The 22,838-nt window shown below is 50.4% G+C and overlaps 1 protein-coding gene across 4 annotated transcripts; it reads right to left on the bottom strand.

Annotated features, from left to right (window-relative positions):
- Positions 1-1,423: 1,423 nt before the first annotated feature.
- On the bottom strand, positions 1,424-22,574 carry ST14 (ST14 transmembrane serine protease matriptase). 4 transcript variants are annotated; one of them, XM_068172311.1, is made up of 19 exons: positions 22,434-22,574; positions 11,613-11,772; positions 11,263-11,390; positions 10,641-10,711; positions 10,069-10,229; positions 9,606-9,641; positions 9,105-9,342; positions 8,828-8,967; positions 8,328-8,425; positions 7,733-7,842; positions 6,786-6,916; positions 6,423-6,527; positions 5,949-6,056; positions 5,470-5,583; positions 5,159-5,287; positions 4,595-4,781; positions 3,654-3,928; positions 3,233-3,369; positions 1,424-2,693 (listed from the first exon to the last, which is right to left on the bottom strand). In XM_068172311.1, the coding sequence occupies exons 2-19, from the start codon at positions 11,767-11,769 to the stop codon at positions 2,532-2,534; spliced, it is 2,487 nt and encodes an 828-aa protein (XP_068028412.1). In that variant the 5' UTR covers positions 11,770-11,772; positions 22,434-22,574; the 3' UTR covers positions 1,424-2,531. The 4 variants fall into 4 exon arrangements, with proteins under 4 accessions (XP_068028412.1, XP_068028410.1, XP_068028409.1 ...); XM_068172309.1 differs by lacking the exon at positions 22,434-22,574 and adding an exon at positions 20,259-20,385 and having other exon boundaries at positions 5,159-5,284; XM_068172308.1 differs by lacking the exon at positions 22,434-22,574 and adding an exon at positions 20,259-20,384.
- Between the last annotated feature and the right edge of the window lie 264 nt (positions 22,575-22,838).

Raw genomic sequence — 22,838 nt, forward strand, 5'->3', positions numbered from 1 at the left:
GCTTGCCAATGAGAGTGTGCTCACGATTGTAAACTATCTTGAAGTGTATATAAACTGCTGTCGTATAAACAATAAACGGAGAACGTATGATTAGCCACATTGGTTTGGATCTGTGTTTGTTCCTGTCCAGCCCACCTTCTTTTTATTAGTCTCTGCTTCATTAGGGTGATTCAGAAATGCTCTTCCCCCACAGAACCCCAACTGGGCACCCTGCAAGCAAGGCCAGTTGCTCTGAGCTGCCTGGCTCAGTTCTCCATCTTGCCTATACTTTTTTCCCTTCCCTGCCCACTCATTCTTGTTTTCTCCCATTGGCTCCCTTTCCTCTGGACTTCATCAGAGGGATCTGGGATTTGTAGCCTGTCTCTTCCCACTTCCCAAACCTCCTTCCTGGCAGTGCTGGTTCAGGAGTCCTTGTGCCTTGGCTGAGAGGGACATCTAGTGGGGTTGGAGCTCAGGGACCTGGGGTTTGTCCTTGTTTCTTGCATCTTTATTTATTCATTTGTAATCCTTATGAAGGAGCAGGAACTGAGGTTTTATATGGTCCTGATGACCTGGTGGCAAAGTGGACCTTTGGCAGCCAGTTCATGGGCTGTTTCTCTCTTTGTACATGGATATAGGGAAGTGACTGTGGAATGGGGTTTTGTGGGAAGAAAGGTGCTGTGGTAGGTCACACTGTGCTCAGTAAAACATAACCTGTCTGAACACACTTCTCTGTGGATTTGGTTGCACAAGGTTCAAACTTCAACTTGGAAAGTCATCTTCTGCCCTCTTCTTGCTTGGCCATGATCCTGCTGGTTGTGGTAGGAATCCCAAACTGCATGTGGGCACAAGGGAGAGAGAGTAGACACTGGATCTGGTGTTCAGGTGATGGAACAGCCCACTGCAGTTCCCTTGGGTGCAGGTGCTGGGGCCCAACTATTGGGCTCTTCTCATTAACTGTTTCATCCTTTTGCATCCTGTTATTGCAGGCATCTTCTGGGGACCATCATCCATAACAACTCACGTTTAGGGAAGCTTTGAGTGTCTGGGGAGCTTAACTGCAAACTGTGTGACACTGGAATGAAAACATTTGTACTTTTATTTGCTCAGTGCTGCAAAAGTGCTGCTGATGCTCCCTGCACAAGAGAATGACCACAGTAAATGCTTCCTTTTATGTTGCTGTAGCATTGTGTAAGGACAGATATGAGATTGTTCCATAACTCTGCAGGGAGGGCTGAGGCACAAACTATCCTCCTATGAGCCCTTACAGTTGTTACTTGTGAAGATTTCTGCATGTCTCTCCACCACAGTGGCCCTGCTGTGCATAACAGTAGTGTTTTACTGGGAGAAGCTCAGCTTCTCCCTTAGCACTGGGGGTCTGTGCTGTGGGTTTGTTTCAGGAACACTTGCACAGAAGCTCAGAAAGAACCACACAGCCACAGTATTAGAAAATATCCTAGTTTATTGCAGCATCTCAGTTCTGAGAGTTTTACAAAACAATGTATTTACAGGTGAGGAAGGGACTAACTCAGCTGGAGTGTGCTTTGCTGGGGCAGGAACAGACTACAGAGGAAAAAGGAAGAAAATCAGCACATTCACAAGTCACCTTTTTCTTTACAAAAGTAAGATAGGTGTAAGGCTGGTGTGCACAGCTGACTGGTGTTGTCCTTGTGGGGAGCACTCTTGGAAGAATTCAGTGCAGCCCTTGTGCTCTTCACAGTGATTCCAGGCACCTGGGGCTCAGCAGAAGCTGCATCAACTCAGCTCAGTCTGATGTTAAGGCACAATCCAGTGATGCCAAGGGCTCTGGGTCTCCACATGTGCCAGCAGCTCTGCCTGTGGCTTCCCTCACAGTGAGTGGTAGCGTTTGAGCCCCGCCCATGGCTTTCTTTGGGGTGAGTAATGGCATTTGAGCTCTGCCTGTGGCTTCCTTCGGGGTGAGTGGTGGTGTTCAGCCCAACATCTCTCTTTCCGGCACCCAATCCTGGACTTGGCCATGCCAGAAGCAGAGTTGGACAGAGGACAGAAGGAGGAGACCATGGTGTGGGACAAGGGAGGGATCTCAAAGGCAATACCCCCAAAACTTTGGTAAGACCTCTCTTCAACCCCCCTATGGCTGAACACTAGAGAAAGGGTATGGACGGCTGCTTGAAAACAAATGCATGACTTAGAATATATGCTGAAAGCTTGTTTTTGAACTCGTCCAGTAAAGTTTGCCTCTAAACACAAACTGTTTGTCTTTTTTTTAATTAGATTTTTTAAAATTTATTACTATATGTAATCTTGAATGATGGCTATTCAAATTGTTAATGGGAGCTGCACTAGCTTACATCCCTCCCCGCCCCCCACAAGAGAAACTTCTCCAAACATGGAGAAGACTTCTCAGACTAAGGGCTAAACCAAACCATCAGCTCTGGTTGCACATGGAGTCCCAGGCGCTCACAGCGAGGTAGAGGGAGGGTTGAAGTTCACAGTAGAGGCTGTGCATGGCTGGCACTGTCAAGTGTCTCCAGCCATTGCTGTCCAAGAGGTGTCCAGGCAGGGATCCATCCCTAGAGGCCTGTGTGCTCCTGGATCCAGTCTCGCAGGCTTGTGAGCCGGCTGTACACCCCAGGTTTATTCCTCTGGGCACAGCCATCACCCCAGCTCACCACGCCGGCCAGGAACATCCGACTACTGGGCTCCACACTGACCAGAGGCCCCCCAGAGTCTCCCTGCACAGAACCACACAGCAGCATAAGCACCAATTCAATAGATCACTCTTGTGCACAGTGTTAAAGTCATCACAAAAACTGAGCAAGAAATAATCAATCAGTAAATCCCCATCTAAGTCAGCTGTCATTACAATTTTTTGGCCATTCCCTGAAACAAGTATTTAAGCATGGCAGTAAGAGCTACAGTGCCAGAACAAAGAGCTATAACATACCAGTCAAGGAGCCTGGCTTGCTAACTAAGACTCTGAACAACAGCCAGAAGTTGGACTATGGCTGTACATCCTATCTGGTGAGATGGAGTCTAAATCCTGTGGGGTTTTGGGCTGTAGTTTTGGAGTCATAAGTCATGCATTGACACAACTTGCTGCTGGTGCCCATTGTAATCTGTTCATTGTCTGAATCCAGGAGAATTCCCACAGATTTATTTTATGTTAAAATTGTAAATGTAAGTGGAAGTGCCAGAATAAGCAGGGCTGAGCAAAGGCCTGTTTTTCTGCCTAATAACCAATAAGCAGCACTAAATCCAGGTGCTGCCTTACCTGGCAAGCATCCACACCACCAGTCAGGATCCCCACGCACATCATGCGTGGCGTCAGCTGGTCTGTCAGGAGCTGGTTACACACAGTCTGGTTGATGAGCCGGATCTCTGCCTTCTGCAGGATGGATGCTCCCGTGCCTGCCCAGATGGAGGAGCATCTTAAGTAAAAATACACATTTTTAAGCAGCTCCCTATATTTTCCCTCAAGAAACACAGAAATCATAGACTTGTAGAATCCCAGAACTAAAGCCTGTCTTGTTCCACCCCCTGCCATGGATAGGGACACTTTCCACTAGACCAGGTTGATCCAAGCCCTGTCCAACCTGGCCTGGAATGCTTCCAGGGATGTGGTAGCCACAGCTTCTTCTGGCAACCTGTTTAAAATACATCAATGCAGCCCCAAATCACATGCCAGTGCTCACCTCCTTCTGCAGTTGCTCCCCATCCAGTCACCCACAGGTCCTTGCCCACAGGGAAGTTGTGGGTGGCATCAGGCAGGCAAATGGGCTGGACAACAGCCGTGAAGGTGACAGGGCTCTGCAGCTCCAGCACAGCGATATCGTAGTCATAGGTGTAGTCATTGAAGAAGGGGTGGGAGATGATGCGCTTGATTTTGCGGGTTTGCACACTGGGGCCGCTGCGGTCACCTTGGTCAGTCAGCCCCAGGTAGGCTATCCATAGGCTGGGGTCTGAGTACCTGCATGGGGGCAATGAAACACAGGGTGAGACCTCATCTTGGAGACAGCACTGCTCACTACCTCAAACAGTTTCCTTGAGGAATGCCTCTCAAGAGTCAGTGTTGGAATATTGTGGTTTTGGTCACCACAATATAAGAAAAATATTAAACTGTTAGAGAACTTCCAAAGAAGGGCAATGAAGATGGTGAAGAGCCTTGAGGGGAAGCCATATAAGGAGCAGCTGAGAGCACTTGGTCTGTTCAGCCTGGAGAAGAGGAGACTGAGGGGAGACGTCATTGCAGTTACAACTTCCTTGTTAGAGAGAGAAGAGGGGCAGACTCTGATATCTGTTCTGTGGTGCCCAGTGACAGGATCAGAGGGAATAGCCTGAAATTGTGTCAGGGGAGGTTTAAGTTGGGTATCAGGAAAAGGCTCTTTTCCCCAGAGTGTGGTCAGGTACTCCCCAGGGCAGTGGCCAGTGAGCTCAGGTACTCTTGAGCTCAGCATCAAGCCTGACCGAGCTCAAGAAGCATTTGGATGATACTCTCGGGCGCATGGTGTGACTCTTGGAGATGGTGCTGTGCAGGGCCAGGAGCTGGATTCAGTGATCCTTGAGGGTTTCTTCCAACTCAGCTTATTCTGTGATTCTGTGAAATACCTGAAGCACAGGGATGTGAGGCCGGTACCTGATGCCTTGCAGTGGCAGGAAGCAGTGTGCTGCTGACACCAGCCAGCTTGCTGACACCAGCGAGGCCCCACAGATGTGGCCCTGGCCCTTGACGTGCAGGCTGACCTGCCACGGCCACTCTCCCACGTCTGAGTTCTGCCCACCAACGATCCGTGACTTCCTGACGTAGGAGCGGAGCCCACAGTCTAAGGCAGAGAAGGAGAAGGGGCGCTTGGTTTCTCCTGTTCCCACCCCACGCCTCCCCTCTGTTCCTCCAGGACATCTGACAGCCCAAATACTCTGTTACCCATGTCAGGAAGGGCTGATGCTCTCTGCACAGATGCTAAATTAGCTACAACATTTACTGGCCAACTCTGTAAAGGGGAAATAAGTCCCTGTATTACCCATTTAAGCCTTCCTGAATAACACAGATACCCCACAGGCTGCTAAAGAACATGTCTTGGATATTTCCAGATCAAGCTCCTCCACAGAAACACCCAGGGGCTCTCTCTGCCACACTAGGGTATTTCTCTGAGAGACCCAGCCCAGAATCCCATGTCTCCTCCATTCTTCAGGCACTCACTGCAGTTCTCCTCATCAGAGTGGTCTTCACAGTCCTGCTCCCCGTCGCACTCAGGGTTCTGTTTGCTGATGCAGCGTCCGCTGCGGCACTTGTACGTGTACTCCTTGCAGGGGACCGTGGTCTGGCCTGCTGCAGGCAGGATGGAGGCACAGGGGTTAGCCCCAGTTCTGGGGAGGTCACATCATGTCCACCTCTTCTGCCCAACCCCGTGGCATTTACACCCCATGCAAACACACACACGAGGGTGCCCAGCCCAAGGAATTCCATCAGAGGCTGTGTTTGCTGGCAGTCACCCTGCAGCCAACCCTCACCTGTGCTGCAGCTGCCCTCATCGCTCCCGTCTCCACAGTTGTCCTTGCCATCACATTTCTGTGTGCTGGGGACACACTTCCCGTTGTCGCACTTGAAGCTGTCAGCTGAACAGCCTGGGGACAGAGAGCAACTCCTGAGGGCTGGGCATGAATCCTGCAGCACCTCAGCACACAGCTGTGCCAGCTCCTCTCCCTGAGACAAGTAAGCCTCTGCAGCTCCAAAATACTGTGTCTCCAATCTCTTCTCCGAACTGCACACCACCACTCAGTTATTCAGCCCTTTCTATTCCTACACCTCTGCTCATCCTTCTTTCCTCTGAGCTCTCATTCACCTGTATCAGGTGAGCACTCACCATGCCTGGGTTTTTTTTGCCCGCTCATTTCCAGCACAGCACTTCCCTCAATCCCACGAGCCTCCATCACCCCTGTGTGTCTGCTTGAGCCCTCAGCCCTTTGTGCCTGCAGGGTGAGTCACTCACCGCACTGTAGCTCATCGCTGTTGTCACCACAGTCATTCACATTGTCACAGACCCAGAACTTGGGCTTGCACCAGCCGTTCTGGCACCTGAACTGCTGCTCGGTACAGGCTGGAAGAGCAGAGTAAGAATCACTGAAAAACCTGCCCAGCTGGGTAATGAAATGTGTCCCTCCATACCACTCAGCTCAGCCAAACCCACAACCAGCAGGATTACACAGAAAAACACATGCCCAGCTGGGAGGAACTGGAAAGAGAGAGTGATGCCACTGGGAGAGGGCTGGATTAGCAGGAGCCCACAGCTCTTATGCTGAGAAGAGATCCCAAATTGCACACTGAGTCTCAATCCAGCCTGGAGGAAGGCGGCAGTGCTGGTTCCAGCCAGCACTAAGTCACATTACCCAGAACAAGCCTAACCACCCCAGGGCAACATGGCCTTTCCCATGCAGTGCCAAAGAGAAACCAAGGCTGGACTTACTGCAGGACCTCTCATCACTGCCGTCCACACAGTCCAGCCACCCGTCACAGCGCATGCTCCTGTCGATGCAGCGACCAGTATTGCAAGTGAACTTGCCAGGGCAGGCTGAGAGGGAGGAAGGGATAAAACCACACATAAGCCCTCTTGGTGTTCCCTCTACATCCCTTCTGCAGAGTTCCCTATGCCTGCTTACAGCAGAACACAACAGGAAGACCAGGAGGTTTGCAGGAAAGCAAGGCATGCTGCTATCCCCCTGGAAAAGGCTGCTTCCCAGTTTACAGGGCAGTGTAAACAAAGAGGAGGGACAGCTCCATATCTCAGGGAAATCACTTTTCCCACCCCAACCCCAGGGTTTCAACTCACGGTCACTGGAGTCATAGGACAGGAACTCTGCAGAGAAGCCTGTGTCTGTGTAGGACTGGTCTGAGTGGAACCGGAGCTCGATTTTGTTGGTGGTACTGGCCACCACAAACTGGGAGCGCTCCCCACAGTACCTGCAGGGAGAGAGCAAAGAGGGAGTCAAAGGGCTGGAGGTCAGCACTAAGAAAACCTCCTTCTATCCCTTATCTCCCTCCACACTGGGGGAGCTGAAGGGGCAGGAGAGCAGGAAGCAGGTCTGATCCCAGCACAGACTGCTGGGCCTCAGGGTCTGAATTCTGCTGCTGCTGGCAGAAGGTTTGGGCCAGTTGTAAACACAAACTTGTGACTTTAGGAATGACTGGGAACAAGTTCTTCCACATCCCTGCCTGCCCCAAGTGTCTGATCTCAGATACACTAGACTCATGCAGGATCCCATCTCACCATGGGCAAGTGGGATCATGTACGTGAACAGCACTGCAGAGGCAGGTGCTGACTTTGAAACCCTCTCTCTGAGGCAGGGTCAGCTCCCTTGTCCAAAACATTGTGAAACAAGATTAATTACCTCCCTGTGAGGTACTAAGTTTTCTGTCTGGCCCAGCTTATATCAGGCTGGGGAATGCATCTGGAAATGCATCCCAAGATATGAGTGCCCTGAGAATGGAGAGCTGCTCGTTCAAGCAAACCCACCCCAGATGTTCCTGCCTTCCAACACATGAACTGTGTGCTGTGATGCTCCACAGTATCTGGGGGGCGGTTCAGCTGCAACACACCACAGAACCAAGTGTGGGGCTCCCCACTCATCATGAGGCAGTTCTGGGCACCCTCTTGCCTTCTCCCAGCCCTGACAGGACCAGCACACTTGTTCCCACAGCAGATTAAGGAAAGCACAAGGTTCTGTGCTTTCCTAACCAAATAAAGCCTCTCCATGGGTTCAGCCACCCAACACCCACCTTGTGCCATTGATCTGCACATAGTCTTTGGTGCAGGAGCTGACTGGGATCCCAGGCTCCAGCACAAAGAACATGTTGAAACGCACCTTCACATTCTTTATAGAGGGAACCTGCAAAAGGAAGCAGAGTCAGTGGGATGCTGCTTTCTGGAGCAAGGAAAAAGGAATGGTTTTGCAGGAAGAGGGTTGTGCTTGGGGGAGGACAGAAGATAACTAAAAGGGGGAAGTCAGTTTTCCAGCAGGAAAAGAAACAGCTTCATAAAAGTCACAGAGTCACCCTAGCTCCAGAATCCCCAGTGGAACAGGCATACAGAGGGGTGGAAGCCAGACCTTTGGTCAACAGCCAGTAACTGGCCAGTCCCAAAGCCCACACTCTCATCCTTCTTGTGTGAAGTTACAGGATTTTTCATGGGCTCCTGTGGGGTTCAGGCCTCTTGCAACTTCTTCTGCCTTTGCCTCCAGTTCCTAAAGGCTCCCTCAGTCATGCCAGACTTGGAGCCTCTGAGCCCCAGCTGCTGTGAGTTCCCTTGCACCATGTCCTGTATGATCAGGGTCATTTGACAGACTTGTTAAGGGAAAGAGAGGGCCCATCTCACCTCAATGTTCCAGACACAGTCCATGTCTGGGGGGTAGTGTGCTGGGTAATAGGGAGTTGTGAAGGATCCGCTGTCTCCCTTCAGGATCCCACCGCAGGCTAAAAAACAAGCAGGAAGGTAATAACAAATTAGAGATTTAAATGTGGTTTTTCCAAGCCTCATCTGGCTGTCATTAGAGGCAGAGGCAACAGTCTCTAACAAGGTTAATTCACTCTCTGGAGAGAGCAGCTCTGCTCCAAGGCTTGAGAGAACCCAGGAGATCAATTAGGTGCTTCCATCAATCTGCACGTCTAATCCAACATCTCATTTTTGCCTCCTTGGGGGACATCTTTACTGCAGCCAAGAACACTGTAGGCAAGGCAAGCGCCAAGGGGTGACTTGCTTCCAGGTGCTCCAGCCCTGAAAACATCCCTGACAAACTGACTACAGCCACAGCCACCTCCCTGTTTAGCTGTCCATGGCAGGGAGACATGGGGAAACAGGCCAAGGCGTCTGCTCACCTTTCATCTTTGGCAGCTGGAAGAACTCAGCCTTAAAGCCAGGGAATCGCCCCTCCTTGTTGGTAACCAATGTGACTAGCATGACATTCTGGGAGGACAGGAAGGTCAGGTTGTAGGATGGGGCATAATTCCCACAAAGCCTAGGAAGCAAAGGACAGAATCTGTAAGGCACTGCTGCACAGGTAGCCTCAAGCAGCACAGCTCAGCTCTGAGCAGGGGCAGGAGCAGGACATCTCAGGATCACCCTGGACTTGGTGATCCATACAGGAATACCCACCTAACCAAGGCATGGGGCTCCACAGGGCTCAGAGAGTCATACACCTTGATGTAGTCACTATCATCTCTGCATGGCTCCAGCTCCAGGGTCTTGAAGGTGAGACTGATGCTGGAACTGGCATCTGCCCTCAATGCCCAGTAGCAGAGGGCATTGTTGGGGTATGGGCTGTTGGGGAAGCCCGGCGTGGTGAAACTGGTGACCTCCCCTTCCTTGGCGTGAAGGGAGAACATGCAGCTGTCTGCCCAGAGAGTAGGGAACAGTTAACAAGGCAAAGAAGCCTTGTCCTGCCTTTCCCTGGGATGCAGAGAGCAATTCCTGCAGGCTATCCCAGGGCAGATGTCTCTTCCTGGATAACAGCAAGGCCTGTGCCACAGTCTGTCCAACCCCAAACCAGCTCCAAGAAGCACACTGCATGCAGAGCACCTCTCTCCAGACCCTTCCCCATCCTGCAAGAGAAACACCACCCTAAAGAGACCACTGAGATGGAAGAACTGTACTTACTGTCCCGGGCAGAGTGAGCTATGCTGGGGTCCACAGCTGCAGGAGAAAACAGAGCTGGCATCAACCTTTGGGCTATAGGAAATCCCTGGGCACAAAGCTGAGGTTGTTCCTCAGACCGTCATTGATCTGGCCTCACTTGTGGAATCTCTCCCTGCAAACTGGCAGGAGAGGCTGTTCCTTCTTGACCTCTGGGAGCTGAGGGAGCAAACTTTCCCTCTGCAGAGAGAGAACTCATCCTTGTCCCTCTTCCCTGGGCTCAGAAGGGAACACAGAGCATTTCAGCAAAGGGGATCAGGTCTTTAGCCTGTAAATCCCATTAAGCTGTGCTGTGACATCCAGGTCCTTACACCACTCTCAGGGCTGGCTTTCCCATGAGAGGGCTGTGACCAGCACCTTCTCCTTCTAGAGAAATATCCCACCTGGTCCCACGCAGAGGCCCAGGGACAGTGGAACCAATACTCACGGAAAGCAATGACTGACTCCACCTTCAGCATGGGATTTCTCAGGCGGGGGTTCCACCTCTGCACCAGGCTCTGCTTGTCAGCCATTGCCCTGTCCAGGCTCTCTTCCCGGTATTTGGGCACAAGGAATTCTGACCAGTAGTAGGCAATGACACTGCCTTCACTGTGGAAAGGGTAATTGTAGGATGAGGGCAAGAACAGACATGGGAGGACTCAAATGCCACTAGAAGAAGGGCCCAGACTACTTGATTAGCCAGTTTTGGAGGCTGGCCACAGGAAGGGAGAGTTTCAATGACAAGTTAAGCAAACAGCAAAGGCCCCTGACAGCCTGAGGAGTCTCTCAATGCTGCCAGGCACCACCCACTGCAGTTCACTGCACCACACCTTGATTTTCCCAAGACATCTGGCAGAAAACAAAATGCATTTTCAGGTCACTTTTTACTGCTCACCCTTTCTTGTGCCACTCAGGGTGACTACTGGGCTGCTTCCATCCCAGCATCCTGGGAAGGAGGGTAAATGGCTGGTGTGATATCCTGGCATCCTAGATGGGGCTCAGGCAGTGCCTAACACTCACCTGAATGCAGTGATTACTGTCTCTTTGTGGTAAGGACCAATATCAGCATGATTCTTGTAGATCTCCTCCACCTGAAAGGGTTAAAAAGGGGTGTTCAGCATGTCTAGAAGTGGGGGAAAGGGAAAGGCTAAAGACAGACAGAGCTTCAAGCCTGCAAAGGAAAACCAGGGCACATACCTGTGTACAGGAATCTGCAGAGCCAAAGAAAGACAGAAGGAGAGTTGAAAGCCCCAGAAGAGCACAAAGCTGTCCATCACGGCCTGTTCTGACTCAGCTCACCCACTCTTCCCTGGGGGAAGTGAATCCCCAAGTCTGAGGGAAGAGGCAAGACTAGACACAGCTTCAGCCTCTTTTAGACACCCTTCTGCCTCAGTTCCTGGCCCTGACTCATCCAATGACTCTGGGACATGCTCTGGCAGCTCCTATGGCACTGGGAGATGCCATGGCACTGGGCTGGAGCTGGGATGTCAAGATCCAGCTCCAAAGAAGGTCCTTGCTCCCAGCCGGTGTGACACAGCGAGCAGGGAAAGCTCCAAAGAATCTTACATAGCATATTTTCATGGCCATGGGGCAAGAGGAATATTCCTTGCTTGCAGAAGGAGGGAGGCAAGAAACCTCTTACCGTGCTCTTCACCTTCTTGGCCAGCATACTGAACTCTGGAGAGCTGGAGTTCTCATAGGCATCCAGGAATTCCCAGTTCAGAACCCGCAAGTGGCCATTGAAAACCTTCTGGACAGGTGTGTTCCTATCTGGAAGAGAACAGCTTAGGGTCAGGAAGGGCAGTCAGAGCTGCGACTGGTGTCACAGCATATCTCCAGTGACAGCAATTGGGGCAGGGAGGTGGAAATGGTGTCTCCAGAGCTTGAGAGGGCACATGTGAGCAACACCGGGTAACAAAGCTTTTCCGTGTGGATGGATATGTTCCCAGGGTGTTACCCTACATGTCACCACCCACCAGACGTCACACTCACATTTGAAGTGCCAAAACAGGAGGCCAGTGGTGAGGGAGACAAGCAGAAAAACAATGATCAGGACAGTGACGACCACCTGCCGCTTTGGTCCACGCTTCTCCATCTTCTTGGAGTTCATGGCAGGGAGGAACTCCACCCCTTCGTCCAGGTTGTTCATGTCCTGGGAGAGGAGGGAAGGAGGACAGTGGGAAAGCTGCTCTAAAAGCCTGGCTTGGGGAGGTCCAGCCACAGAGCAGCCTGAAGCAGATCTGGGGACAAGGAATGCAGCAGCACTGAGGGCAAACCTCAGTGTTGGCAGCTCCACAGCCATGGCAGGACAAATCCTGAAGGATTCTTCTTTTCTCTTCTGCACACACCTAACTCCTTTTTGGGCCTAATATAACGAGCTCAAGCAAACTCAGGGGCAAGTCCACACACCCTCCTGTGACCATGGCAGGTCACAAGCCCACAGGCTCCAAGATCTGCCTCAGCAGATGAAACTGCAGAGAAAAATTCACCCCCACAAAGTGCTCACTGTGTGCAGGTGTGTCACCCAGAGCTAATGGGGCACAGCATGCTATAAATAGCATTTCCCTAAAAGAAGAAATCAAGCTGCTTCCTTCCTTTACATTTTCACAGCTCTCTGTCATGCCTCCCGAGCCATCAGCACTCCTGTGTTTCTGCTTGGAATCTCGCATCCAGCATAAATACTTGTTAAAAGAAATAAACCAAAAAGCTAAGATGAACACACCAAACATCTCCATAACCAACGAGCAGCCATGCTCCTGGGACAAGACGTGGAAGAGAGGAATGAGGAATGACACAGCTCTCACTGTCATCACCACCCCCTAATGGGGTAGGTGAGGAAGTGGAAGATGTGTTGAAGCATCAAGCTCTGTATCAGCTGTAAAACCTGAGCTCTATATCAGCTGTAAAACCATTGGTGCCCCAAGGTTTCACTTTCTCACACCTTCTGTTCTGTTCCTCCATCCTTGCCCTACTTGTGTATCTGTACCTCTCACCTGGGGGCAGGGGGGCAAGGTTGGACAGCTGCAGACCCAGATGTTTTCCGAGGATCCCACATAGCATCCTTGGTACTGTTGGACATTGTGGGGACCTGGATCCGCACCTACCCTGGAGGATCGTCTCCTCCCAGCACTGGCAGTGGTGTGGGCAGAACTCGCCACATCTGCTTCCGATCTGTGTCTCCCTTGGGCAGGAAGGGCTCTCCATGTGCTGCAAAGGCCCAAAAGAGGAGGATCCCTCACCTTTCTGCTCACCACCTTCCCATTTTCTCCTCAGCAGGCATTCAGCGGCTTCCTGGGCTCTGGAACCTCAGACACCACAGCACAAAGTGCTGACTCACACAAATCTGCAGCATTTCCACATGCCCCATGCTCCAGAAGGGTAATGCTGTCTCCACAAACACAGGGTCAGACTTTGCCTGTCCTCTCTCAGCCTAAGGCTCACACAAACCTACAGCCTGGGTTGATTTGATGCAAATGCCACAAGCCCCTAAATTCAGGAAAAATATGGACAAGGGGGATAGAACACAGGCTTGATAGAACACAGGCTTTGAAATGGAAAGATAGCAGGGTTAGATGGGATACTGGAAAGAAATTCTTCCCTCTGAGGGTGGTGAGGCCTTGGCACAGGTTGCCCAGAGAAGCTGTGGCTGCCTCATCCCTGGGAATGTCCAAGGCCATGTTGGACAGGGCTTGGAGCAGCCTGGTCTAGTGGAAGCCATCCCTGCCCATGGCAGGGGGGTGGGACTGGAGGATGGGCTTTAAGGTCCCTTCCAAGCCAAACCACTCTGGGATTCTATGAAAAACAACTAGCAAAGGGGATCCTGCTAACAGAGGGATCTCTGAGCCTGCTGTACAGACATAAGGAAAAAGCCATCTTCACTGCAATTCCTCACTGAATTTCCAGAAGGTACTTCATCTTATCTTTCCTCAGCCTTGCTTGACGGGAAAGCACAGCTCCCACTTGAACCATTCCCTTACTTCTTTTGCCCTTCTCTTCACCCAATGCCTGTGCTCTCCTCCCACCCTCCACATCCCACTGCAGCCTCTCCTCTTCGCGGTATTTGCCGGGGGCCCTTCACAACAGAAAAAGAAGTGGGCCCTTCACAACAGAAAAGGAAGTGGTAGGCACCTTACTCCGAGTTTTTGTCAATGACTCTGTAAGTTTAATCCTCTGCAAACACCAGAAGACCACCAAGACCAGAGCAACCCACCAGTTTTCATACTACCTGCTCTCAGAATCCCCCCAGTTTGTCATTTGGTGGTTCAAAGAAGGAGCATTCATTCATTTTTGTGTTTTACTGCCTAAGGCTAGACAGAAAGAACTGTTTCCATCCCCAAAATCCACCCACCTCCAAAATAGACAGACCTAGCAGGGCTGCAGAAGACTATTCCATGGGCAATGCTCTGAATTCTGCTTGGCTTCTGATCATACAGGAAAAGCTTGAAGATATAACCCAAGGAAACTTCAAAACAGATGGCACACAAAATAAAGCTTAAATACACAGAGACATCCTAAATCAAGAAATTCTTCAATCAAAATCATGACTACCTGGAGTTTGACACACTGTCTACCAAACTGGACCTACCAGTTTTCCAATCATAAAATAAACCCCCCAAAACCTGGTAAAGAGAAGAAACTAGCCACAAAACTTGCAAACACATCCTCTCTCCCTCCACAGCATTGCTCACAATGCTGAGCCTTCTCAGGACTTCCAAGATATTGCTGCTTCCAAGAAACTGTTGGCAGGAAGCAAAGTATTTAATTCTTTATTAACATCTGAAGGAGCCTATGGCAAGAAGACATTCTCAGGTGCTTAAATGATCTATCAGTTTCCCCAGACTTCCTGTAGACAGTGAGGAAGAACTGCAAAGAAAACCAATTTTCCATAAGAAAACTCTTCAGCAGCGGGGATCTTCAGCCCTCTGCAGAATTCATACACTTCCATTTCACCAACCTGCCAGAAAAAAATAAGGGTCAGCAGCAAGCAGGAGCTCCTGCTGTACAACACTACACAACAATGTGGCTGATGCATTGTAACATCCCCTTTAAGCTAAAGATTGTGTCCTTGCAGAGAGGAAACTCTCCCAAGGAGAAAATCATTGCTGTGATTAAATGAGAAGGCAAACAGAGCTCCCTTCTGCCTCCAGCACACACAGGCACACACACTGCTCCTAGGAGCAAGGAAATTAGGCAGGAAAACTCACCATCTGTTCTTTCTTTAGGCAATTTCTCTGCCTTCCTTGGAAAAAAAAAAGTATTAAAAATGCTAAACCTGTGAGAGTTTACAGCATGCCTTCATCAGTTTGTTCCTGCTCCAAAGCTGAGCCAGCAGCAACACAGGAGAAGTGACAGGAGTGCAGGGACTTCTGGGAAGGTTACTTTTTGTTTTTCCTCCAGTACAAGGTGCACAAGCAGCAACTGACACTGTTACTTGCCAGAAGTTACCCTGTGACTACAAGCAGATAAGAGGCATGATCCAAAGAGGTTTCCCTCCCTCCTCACCCTCTGTGTTGTATTCCAGCTCTCGTCCTCTCCCATTCCCATACCTTATAGATGCCATTATGTTCCTCAGCCAACACAGACACTTGTGTGAAGAGCCCTCACGTATCACAGCCTGAGTAAGGAACAGCCATTCCTGCAAACTCTTCCCAATATCCAGTGAAGAATCTGAAGCCTCCCCCAAGCACTGCTGGAATGATGAATCAGACCCTGCAGAAGGTCTCAGATGAGGCGCCGTGTCCTGAACTCTAAGAGGCTGAAACCTCCCTGCCCACACTCTGTACTGTGGAATGCCCCTGTTCCTAAGAGACAGGAATTTGATCTTACCTCTCTTGTATTGCTAAGAACTCCTCCCTTGACCCGAACCCTGACTCTACTCCTGTGATACCCTATAAAAACCCCACGACCCTGCCTTTGCCCGGTCTTTCCTCTCCATCCCGCCCCTCCTCCCCGGGGGTAATAAATGGATTCTCAAGCTTTCTGAAACAAGGACCGGTCTCGTTTGTTCCCATGCCCAGCGCCGGCAGCTGCACCCTTCCTGGACACGAGGAACCCAGTCGCAATGCACTGCAACACTGCACAAAAACCACCCATTTGACCTGAGGACCAGACTAACCTGTGCCCCACAAGTGCAGCTCAGCCTCTGCCCCTCTCACTCCCTGTGCTCCACATTCCCTTCGCATCCAACACTTGAGAGGAAAAATATCCTGTCACCATCCTTTAAGCTAGATGGAAACCAGGTGAAATCACAGGCAAGATAGGCTCAAAGATCACAGTTAAATCAAGAAACAGACAACTGCAATGTTAATCTCCTTTAGTGGATGGCTGCTGCACATTTCCCTCGCGTGCTCTGAACAGTAGCAGCTGTAAACTAGAGGAGCTGAACACGTACTAGTCTCACCTTGTCCATGGTTCCTTCAGAAACCGTCTCTAGCCCCAAGTGACTCAAGGTCTGACTGTCTCATCCTTCTCAAGGAAACTGCTCCAATAAACATTATTAACAGAAAAACTCCCTTGATATTCTCTCTGCCTTCGTCACTTTAACAGTTACTTCCTCCTGCTCCTCCTCACGCAGTCCTTGCCAGTATGGCCAGGCTTCCCCACACAGGGTGTGTGACCCACACTGGTCACAGCATCAGCTGTGGCAGCAAAGCAAATTTAGGGAAAGGTTCAGACAGGCACTGCCCCAGTTCTCTCATGCCCGAGTTTCCCCTGGAGTACCAACTCCATGAAGAAACTTGGAAAAGAAGTTCACATAGATGGATTTATAGAGCACTTGGAGGGCTCCTGCTCCTCTGCAGACTCTGAGCTCAGTCTTGGGAAGAGCAGACCTCCCACTCCTCCTTCTGTAAGCCACACAATGTATTTTTAGACTGTGACTGTGCTCCGTCCAACTGGACAAACCAGATGAAGAAGTGACTAATTCTGTCAGCAGGAAATGCAGCTGGCACAAGGGGGCGGTGGGAACCAGCTCTGCACTGGAGATCTTACGGGAAAGCAGAGAGATTCTCCTCAGTGGGGGATCATGGAAAGGCTGGGATATGCCATAGAATTCGGCTCTCCATCATGATGTGTGCAAAGTGGGGGTCCCACTGGAATCAGCATGCTGCATAGAGGCTGGTTTCTGCCTTCTTTGGCACTCCCAGATGGTGATGTGTCCCAGGCACCAAACCCCTTTCTGTTTCCCTCTCCTCCAAAACAGGCGCTTCATCTCTCCCTCAGTGTCTGCATCTGTTCACAGCACTCTGACACGCAGAAAGACTGGGCTCCTGGCCATTAGTTTCACCTGTCCTTTATGACCACCAGTTAATTTGTTCATGCAGCACCAGACATGAGATTTACCTACTTCCTTTGACTTTTCCAACTTCAGACTCTGCCGGTCTGCCACAGGACTGCTCAGGGCCAAAGCTGCCCAGATCATACAAGGTAAGAGCAGGTGTGCAACCAAATAAAATCACACGGCAAAAAAAGTCACCATCTGACACCAATGTACACAACCAAGAAAAGGAACCCATGAAATGCCAGGCTGGAAAAGGCATAGGGAGGTCAGAGATGAAGCAGTCATTGGACTGCATGGTTAGACTCTTGAGGGTAATTACAACTTGCAGATCCCAGCCTGTGTATCTAAGAGGCAATTCCCATCTCCCCTTTTTTAGCCACACCTGCCTCGGGTGGTGTTCAGTAAAAACTAAAACAAATACCACATGAGAAACGAGAGGAATAAAACCCATCGACTGGGCCACAGTCTCAGGACATAGCCAGCAAGCCACTTCAGAGCTCAGGAGACCAATAGGGTAGGCTTGTGTGGCAAAAAGAGCCAGAAAAGTTGTATTTTCAAAAGCTGAGAATTCCTGAATCACGTTGAAAGCCAACATCAGATTGGCAGTGCTGGTATGAGGGAAAACAGCCTGTTACCCATTGGAAAAAGTAAAACAAATGTAAACAGCATGTGCAACTTATTTCACCCAAGTAGCTCAAGTACAGCTACACCATCCTTAAATCAACTCCCGGACCAATTCTTGCTGCAAACCCAAACAACTCCTCTGGAAAAAGATCTGGTAAGAATCATCTTCTCACTTCTCTTCTTACTCTTGACAAGAAATACATGGAGATGGCACATAAGGGAAGTGAAGTTTACGTAACATGTATTTGTGCTGTGCTGCCTCACCACAGGCAGCAAAGCACTGAAGAAACTTTGCCAGTGCATTATTTTTCATCTTGAGTTCTATATTAAGGGCAATGAAGGTATAAAATGATGACATCAAAACTAAAAAGGGAATATGGGGCAAGAGCTCAAGGACAGAGTCCTCCAGACTGTGCATCTTCCAGGCACAGAGGGCAGGTGCAATAGTGAAAGACACAGGTCACACACACCTATTTCACATACCAAGCTTGAGCTTAACCCTCTACAGCAGATTGTCTTGTGACCACTCTGAGTCATATGAGAAAACAAATTCCTTTAGGTTTATTATAGAAGAAACTAATGTTAATGTTTGCAGAGATAGCACAGGCTTGGCTTGCTGCCCCATCCAGGCTGATTGGTGCAGCTCTGTCCTGCATCACAGCAGCTCAGAAAAAGCTACTACGCTTCTGTGTGTCTGTGGTAGCAGAGAATTTTACACTTAAATCTTATCAACTCTTGGGGAGAAGCTGGGAATAAAGGTACCCTACAGCCCTGATCTGTGTACCTATGGGCCATGAAATTCCTCCTTACAACACACTGATGTCCCAAGAGCAGCAGAGCAGAGAAACATGCCACAGATGCAAACAGCTGATTTAAATCACTCCTATGTCTTTCCTGGTACAGACAGAACTGTCTGGAAAACAGAACTGCCTCCAGCAGCTTAACCAAAGCAGTGGAGCCTTCCACAATCCTTTTGACACTTTACTCATTCCTGCAGTTCTGAGATGGATCAGGATCATGAGTCTTCAATGTTTGAAGCCAACAGCAAGGAAAACACAAGCACCTCCAACCAGGAAAGTCTCTGTCTGCCAAACCCATCCCTGTTGGCTGCTCCCTCCCCATCCCAGCCCATGGCCTGGATATTGCACGGCTTATTTCCCAGTCTGTCCCTGGCGGCCTTTGGATGGAAATGATACATTCTACCCTGGGCAAGGGGAGAACCTTTGCCCTGATACCTTCCCCACAGCCAGGCCCTCAAAACACTCTCGCTGCTCCCTCAAGGGTTTTAAAGAGTGATCTTTCGTTTGCTGAGCAAAGGTCTGGCCTCAGCCCTTTTCTCATTGTGTCTTCCTTATCCCTGTTTGCTTTTGGCACCAACAGCAGCCAAACTGGCCCAAGCAGCAGCTCACCTGCCAGCCACTACCCCAAGGAAACACTCTGCACCTTTCCAAGGAAGAGGGGCAACTTCTCCTCAGCCCAAGAACTACAGCAGCTCCTTTACCAGCACAGGAGGAGACACAAGACGTTACAAAGCCACTAATTTCCTCCAGTCTCATAAGTGGAGGAATAAGGGGCCAAGTCCAACAACAGTCCATGGGTGACAAAATCCTTGGGTTGTTTCCTGCCAGGAGGGCAGGTACTGTCTTCAGGGAAGCTGCTCTGGATCAGTTCAGTCTCTCTTGAACTGACACAGGGGGAAAACTGATCCAGAACCAGGGAAGGGACCCGCTCAAGCCCTCAGTCCTGCATAAAGACAAATCAGACCACAAAGCTACATTCTGCCAGGAGAACAAGACAGGCAGGGAAGATCGTGTCCAACAAGCGTTACCCCAGCCTGGCCAGGGACATGAAGCTTGAGCTGAACTGCTTCAGCAAGAGCATCTCCTTCCCAATCCCAGTCATGGCACACACCAGACAGTGGAACTGAAGGCAAGAGAAAATTTCTTGCTGCAGGCCAGTTTTTGATCAGTGCCAGAACCAGCAGCTCCTATGTTGCTGCAAGATAATAACTACTAAAGCCAGGCCTCGGAGACAGACACCACACAGCCTGCAGGTAGGGTGGGAAATGCTGCTGTCCTGCTTTAACCCAAAACCCTGTGTTTGGAACAGCTCTGTGGCACAGAACAGGCTCTGGAGGTACAACCCAAACTCAGCCGTCCCTGCCCAACCTTCAGCCAGGAAGATCTACACAAGAAGCTCACTCAGGTCTCAGAACACACTGATAATGCAGCGGTTAATTAATGAAGCCCCCACAGCCCTCGGTTAAAATTGGCCTTTACAATGCTTCAACAGGTTTAGTTGGATCTGTTGCTAAACAACCCAGAGCCAGGCTCTGCACACAACTCACTAGCACGGAGTTTACCTTTATTCACAACTCCACTGCCCTCAGCTTAACCTGAAACCAAAACCCCTGGAGCAACGGCAGCACCGACACCGATACCAAGGAGATCCAAAGTCACCACAGACAGGTGATCTCCACTTCCCCAAAGCTGTTTTTTGGTTTTTCTTTTTTTCTTTTTTTTTTTTTTTCCCTGCTCTGCTGAGCTCAGCAACATCCCCCAAGCAGGTTGTCCTGACCTTACCCAAGGGTGAGCTGGAATCCCTCCTTCCTGAGGGATCCAGAGCAGCCCAGAACCCACCAGGCTCGAAGGAACCAGAGCGAGCAGAGGACGAGGCAGCTCGGCAAAAGGCCGGCAGGTGTTCTGGGAGTTCCCCGCGCCCAGGTGCGCTCTCACCTGCAGCTGGGTGCTGTACCGCACGCCGGCACCGTTGGCCGGGGGGCCTCGCTCCATGGCCAGGGCAGTGCCGCGCGGCTCAGGCCGCCATGGCGCGGTGGCTCCGGCCTGGGCACGGTGCCCAGCTCCTCCTCCCTGTGCTCCTGGCAGGTGCGGGCAGCCGGAAACACCCCGCAGGTGCTGTGCCGCTCCCGCCGCTCCTCTCCACAGAAATAAGGGAAAACACTGGGCCCAAAAAGCTGCACCCAAAACCCCCACATCAGCTCTGCACCATCCAAAGAGATCCTTCAGCCACAAGCTTTGCTTTAGCAAATGAAACCAGAAAAATCTTGTCTCATACCAAGAGAAGCCGCCCTGCAATCGGTAGGAGGGCTGGCTGGCATGCAGAGATGCACAGTTCCTAAAGAAAACCTTTGTGTATCCAGGGACTCATCCCTCTTATTGTGCTATGAAACCCTGCTGCAAAGAGGGTACTCTCAGCATGAACAGTTTACCCCAGGGACAAGCCTCATGCTCCCAAAAACATTTGGTACACTCAGAAGCAAAATATTCCCTTTTCCCAGCCTGAAACCTGTCCTCAGCAAGGCTACAGCACTGTAGGAATGAGCTTTCTCTTGGCTAACAGAGACCGGATGCAAAGTGAACAACACAGCAGTGCTGCAGAAACTGCATGTGCACCCAAATGTGGCACTCAGGGGATGCTCACATAGCAACAGCCCCTGGGGCCTGTGTGGTTTAATATTAAACAGAGAGGGAAAGGAGGAACTGGGCTTCTGAGAACACTCTAATGCAGGTTTGAAAGAATTTGTAACACTGAAACCTGCATTTTATCTTACTTCACCATTTAGCCATTCTTGAAAAGATGATTCATACACACACACACTCCAATATTTAGGTTTCTCACATTCAAGAGCAAGTCAGGATTAAAATAGCTGGATCAAACTCACTTTTTCCCTTGAAAGTTCTTCCTTTATCCATCTTACATGTGACAGTCCATATGAATATGTGATATGCCCATCAAAAGTTGAACTGGCCACCCCACTGCTGATCCAAACCTTTTTACACCAATTGCATCCAGCCCTGAAACTGAATTTTTTAAACATTTGAACACTTAAAATTTCCCTGAACTCTTGTTCTGGTACAACAAGAGTTGCTGATCACACGCAGAAAATCCCTTGCTGAGTCTTCTTTGTTTTCCCTTGCTCTACTGTGGAGCAGAAGTTGTCTCTGCGGAGCAGAAGTTTTGCAAGCTTTTTGCAGGTGTTTTTTTTGGGAGAAAAAACAGAGACGGAGTGAGGTCTCTGATCCTGCTGTGGTGTAGAAACACACAAACCACCGCCTTCCCTGCTCCCTCAGCAGCTGCCAGAATTCCACCCACCGCGGAACACGGCACAGGAGGCAGCATCCCTGGATTTAAGGTACTCCTCTTGAAAAGGCGCCGTGTCAGTCAGGCTGCTGATGTCAGCAGCTCCCAGCGCTCCCGCTGATGCCCAGCCCTGCCCAGCAGTGTTTTTACAGCCGCTCCCTTACCTGCCTGGCTGCAGCCTGTCCTTAACACCCCCGTGAAACAGCGTATTTTGGGTACAAAGCAGCTGCTCTCAGATGAACCGCTGCTCCTACAGTCTACACATTCTTCCTGTTTGGCGCATCCACTGACCTCCTCCAGGCTGATGCCAGGCAAACACCCATGCTCAGGGATGTGGATGATGACGGCAAAATGTGAAGATCCACAATCCCTGGTTCGACACAAAGATGTGAATGCTCACTGTTTCTTGCCATTCAAGCCACTGACATTTTACAAACTAATTCATGAGCCCTCTTTGAATAAGGGGACACAATCACCGTGGGGAAAACCAGCAAGCAATACATGTACAAAATGTAAATATTATATAGCTGGAAGGCGGTTGGTTCGAGGCTTCAATACCAGGATTCTGGTTTCCCTGTTGCTGGAGCACAGGGATTTCCTTCGTGGCTGTGCTGCAGCCATTACCAAGTCACCGTGGTGGGAGCAGGTCCCCTCCTGGGCAGTGTACAGCCCCAAAACATACAATAACAATTCCCAACCTGTCTGCCACGTGCTTTTTTGGTGAGAGACCTCCATGTCTAACTGAAAGACGCTGAGCCCAGCCGAGGCACGATGAAAACCCAATAAGGCATGAAGTTCAAGGCACTCACCCTCACGCAATGGCAGCAGTCAGCCGCAAAGCCCCTGTTTGCTTCCGCTGGAACCAGTTTATCCAATAAAAGCTGTCACCTTCTCCTCTTCCTTGCGTTGTCTCAGTGTAGCCACAACAGCATCTTGAGAGCAGAGCCGAGGTTTGGGAGGAAGGCGAGCCCTGAAATCTGAGAACCAAGTCCGGCTTGGTCAGAATCTTTACGAGTTGCAAGAGCTAAATCGCCCTGAGCTCGAGCCCCAGACAAGGATCCGCTGCAGGAGCAGCAAGCACTGTCGGGGCAGGCAGGATCCTTCCGCATCAGCTTCCAGCCCTGGGAATGCCATGCACGTGAAAGAAGGGAAAAACTGCTTACATAAGGAATGAAGGCCGGCTGCCTGCGGAGGAAGAGTCTTCTGGTGGAGGC

The sequence above is a fragment of the Anomalospiza imberbis genome, chromosome 24 (assembly GCF_031753505.1).
Source record: "Anomalospiza imberbis isolate Cuckoo-Finch-1a 21T00152 chromosome 24, ASM3175350v1, whole genome shotgun sequence".
Taxonomy (NCBI): domain Eukaryota; kingdom Metazoa; phylum Chordata; class Aves; order Passeriformes; family Viduidae; genus Anomalospiza; species Anomalospiza imberbis.

Coding starts and splice junctions, on each gene's coding strand:
- ST14 (XM_068172308.1), bottom strand. CDS start 20,315: ATGGAGCGAGGCCCCCCGGCCAACGGTGCCGGCGTGCGGTACAGCACC. Junction 9,642..10,068: donor GGAGTCAGTCATTGCTTTCC/GTGAGTATTGGT, acceptor TTTCTCCTGCAG/CTGTGGACCCCAGCATAGCT. Junction 3,929..4,594: donor CTGCCACTGCAAGGCATCAG/GTACCGGCCTCA, acceptor GCCCCCATGCAG/GTACTCAGACCCCAGCCTAT.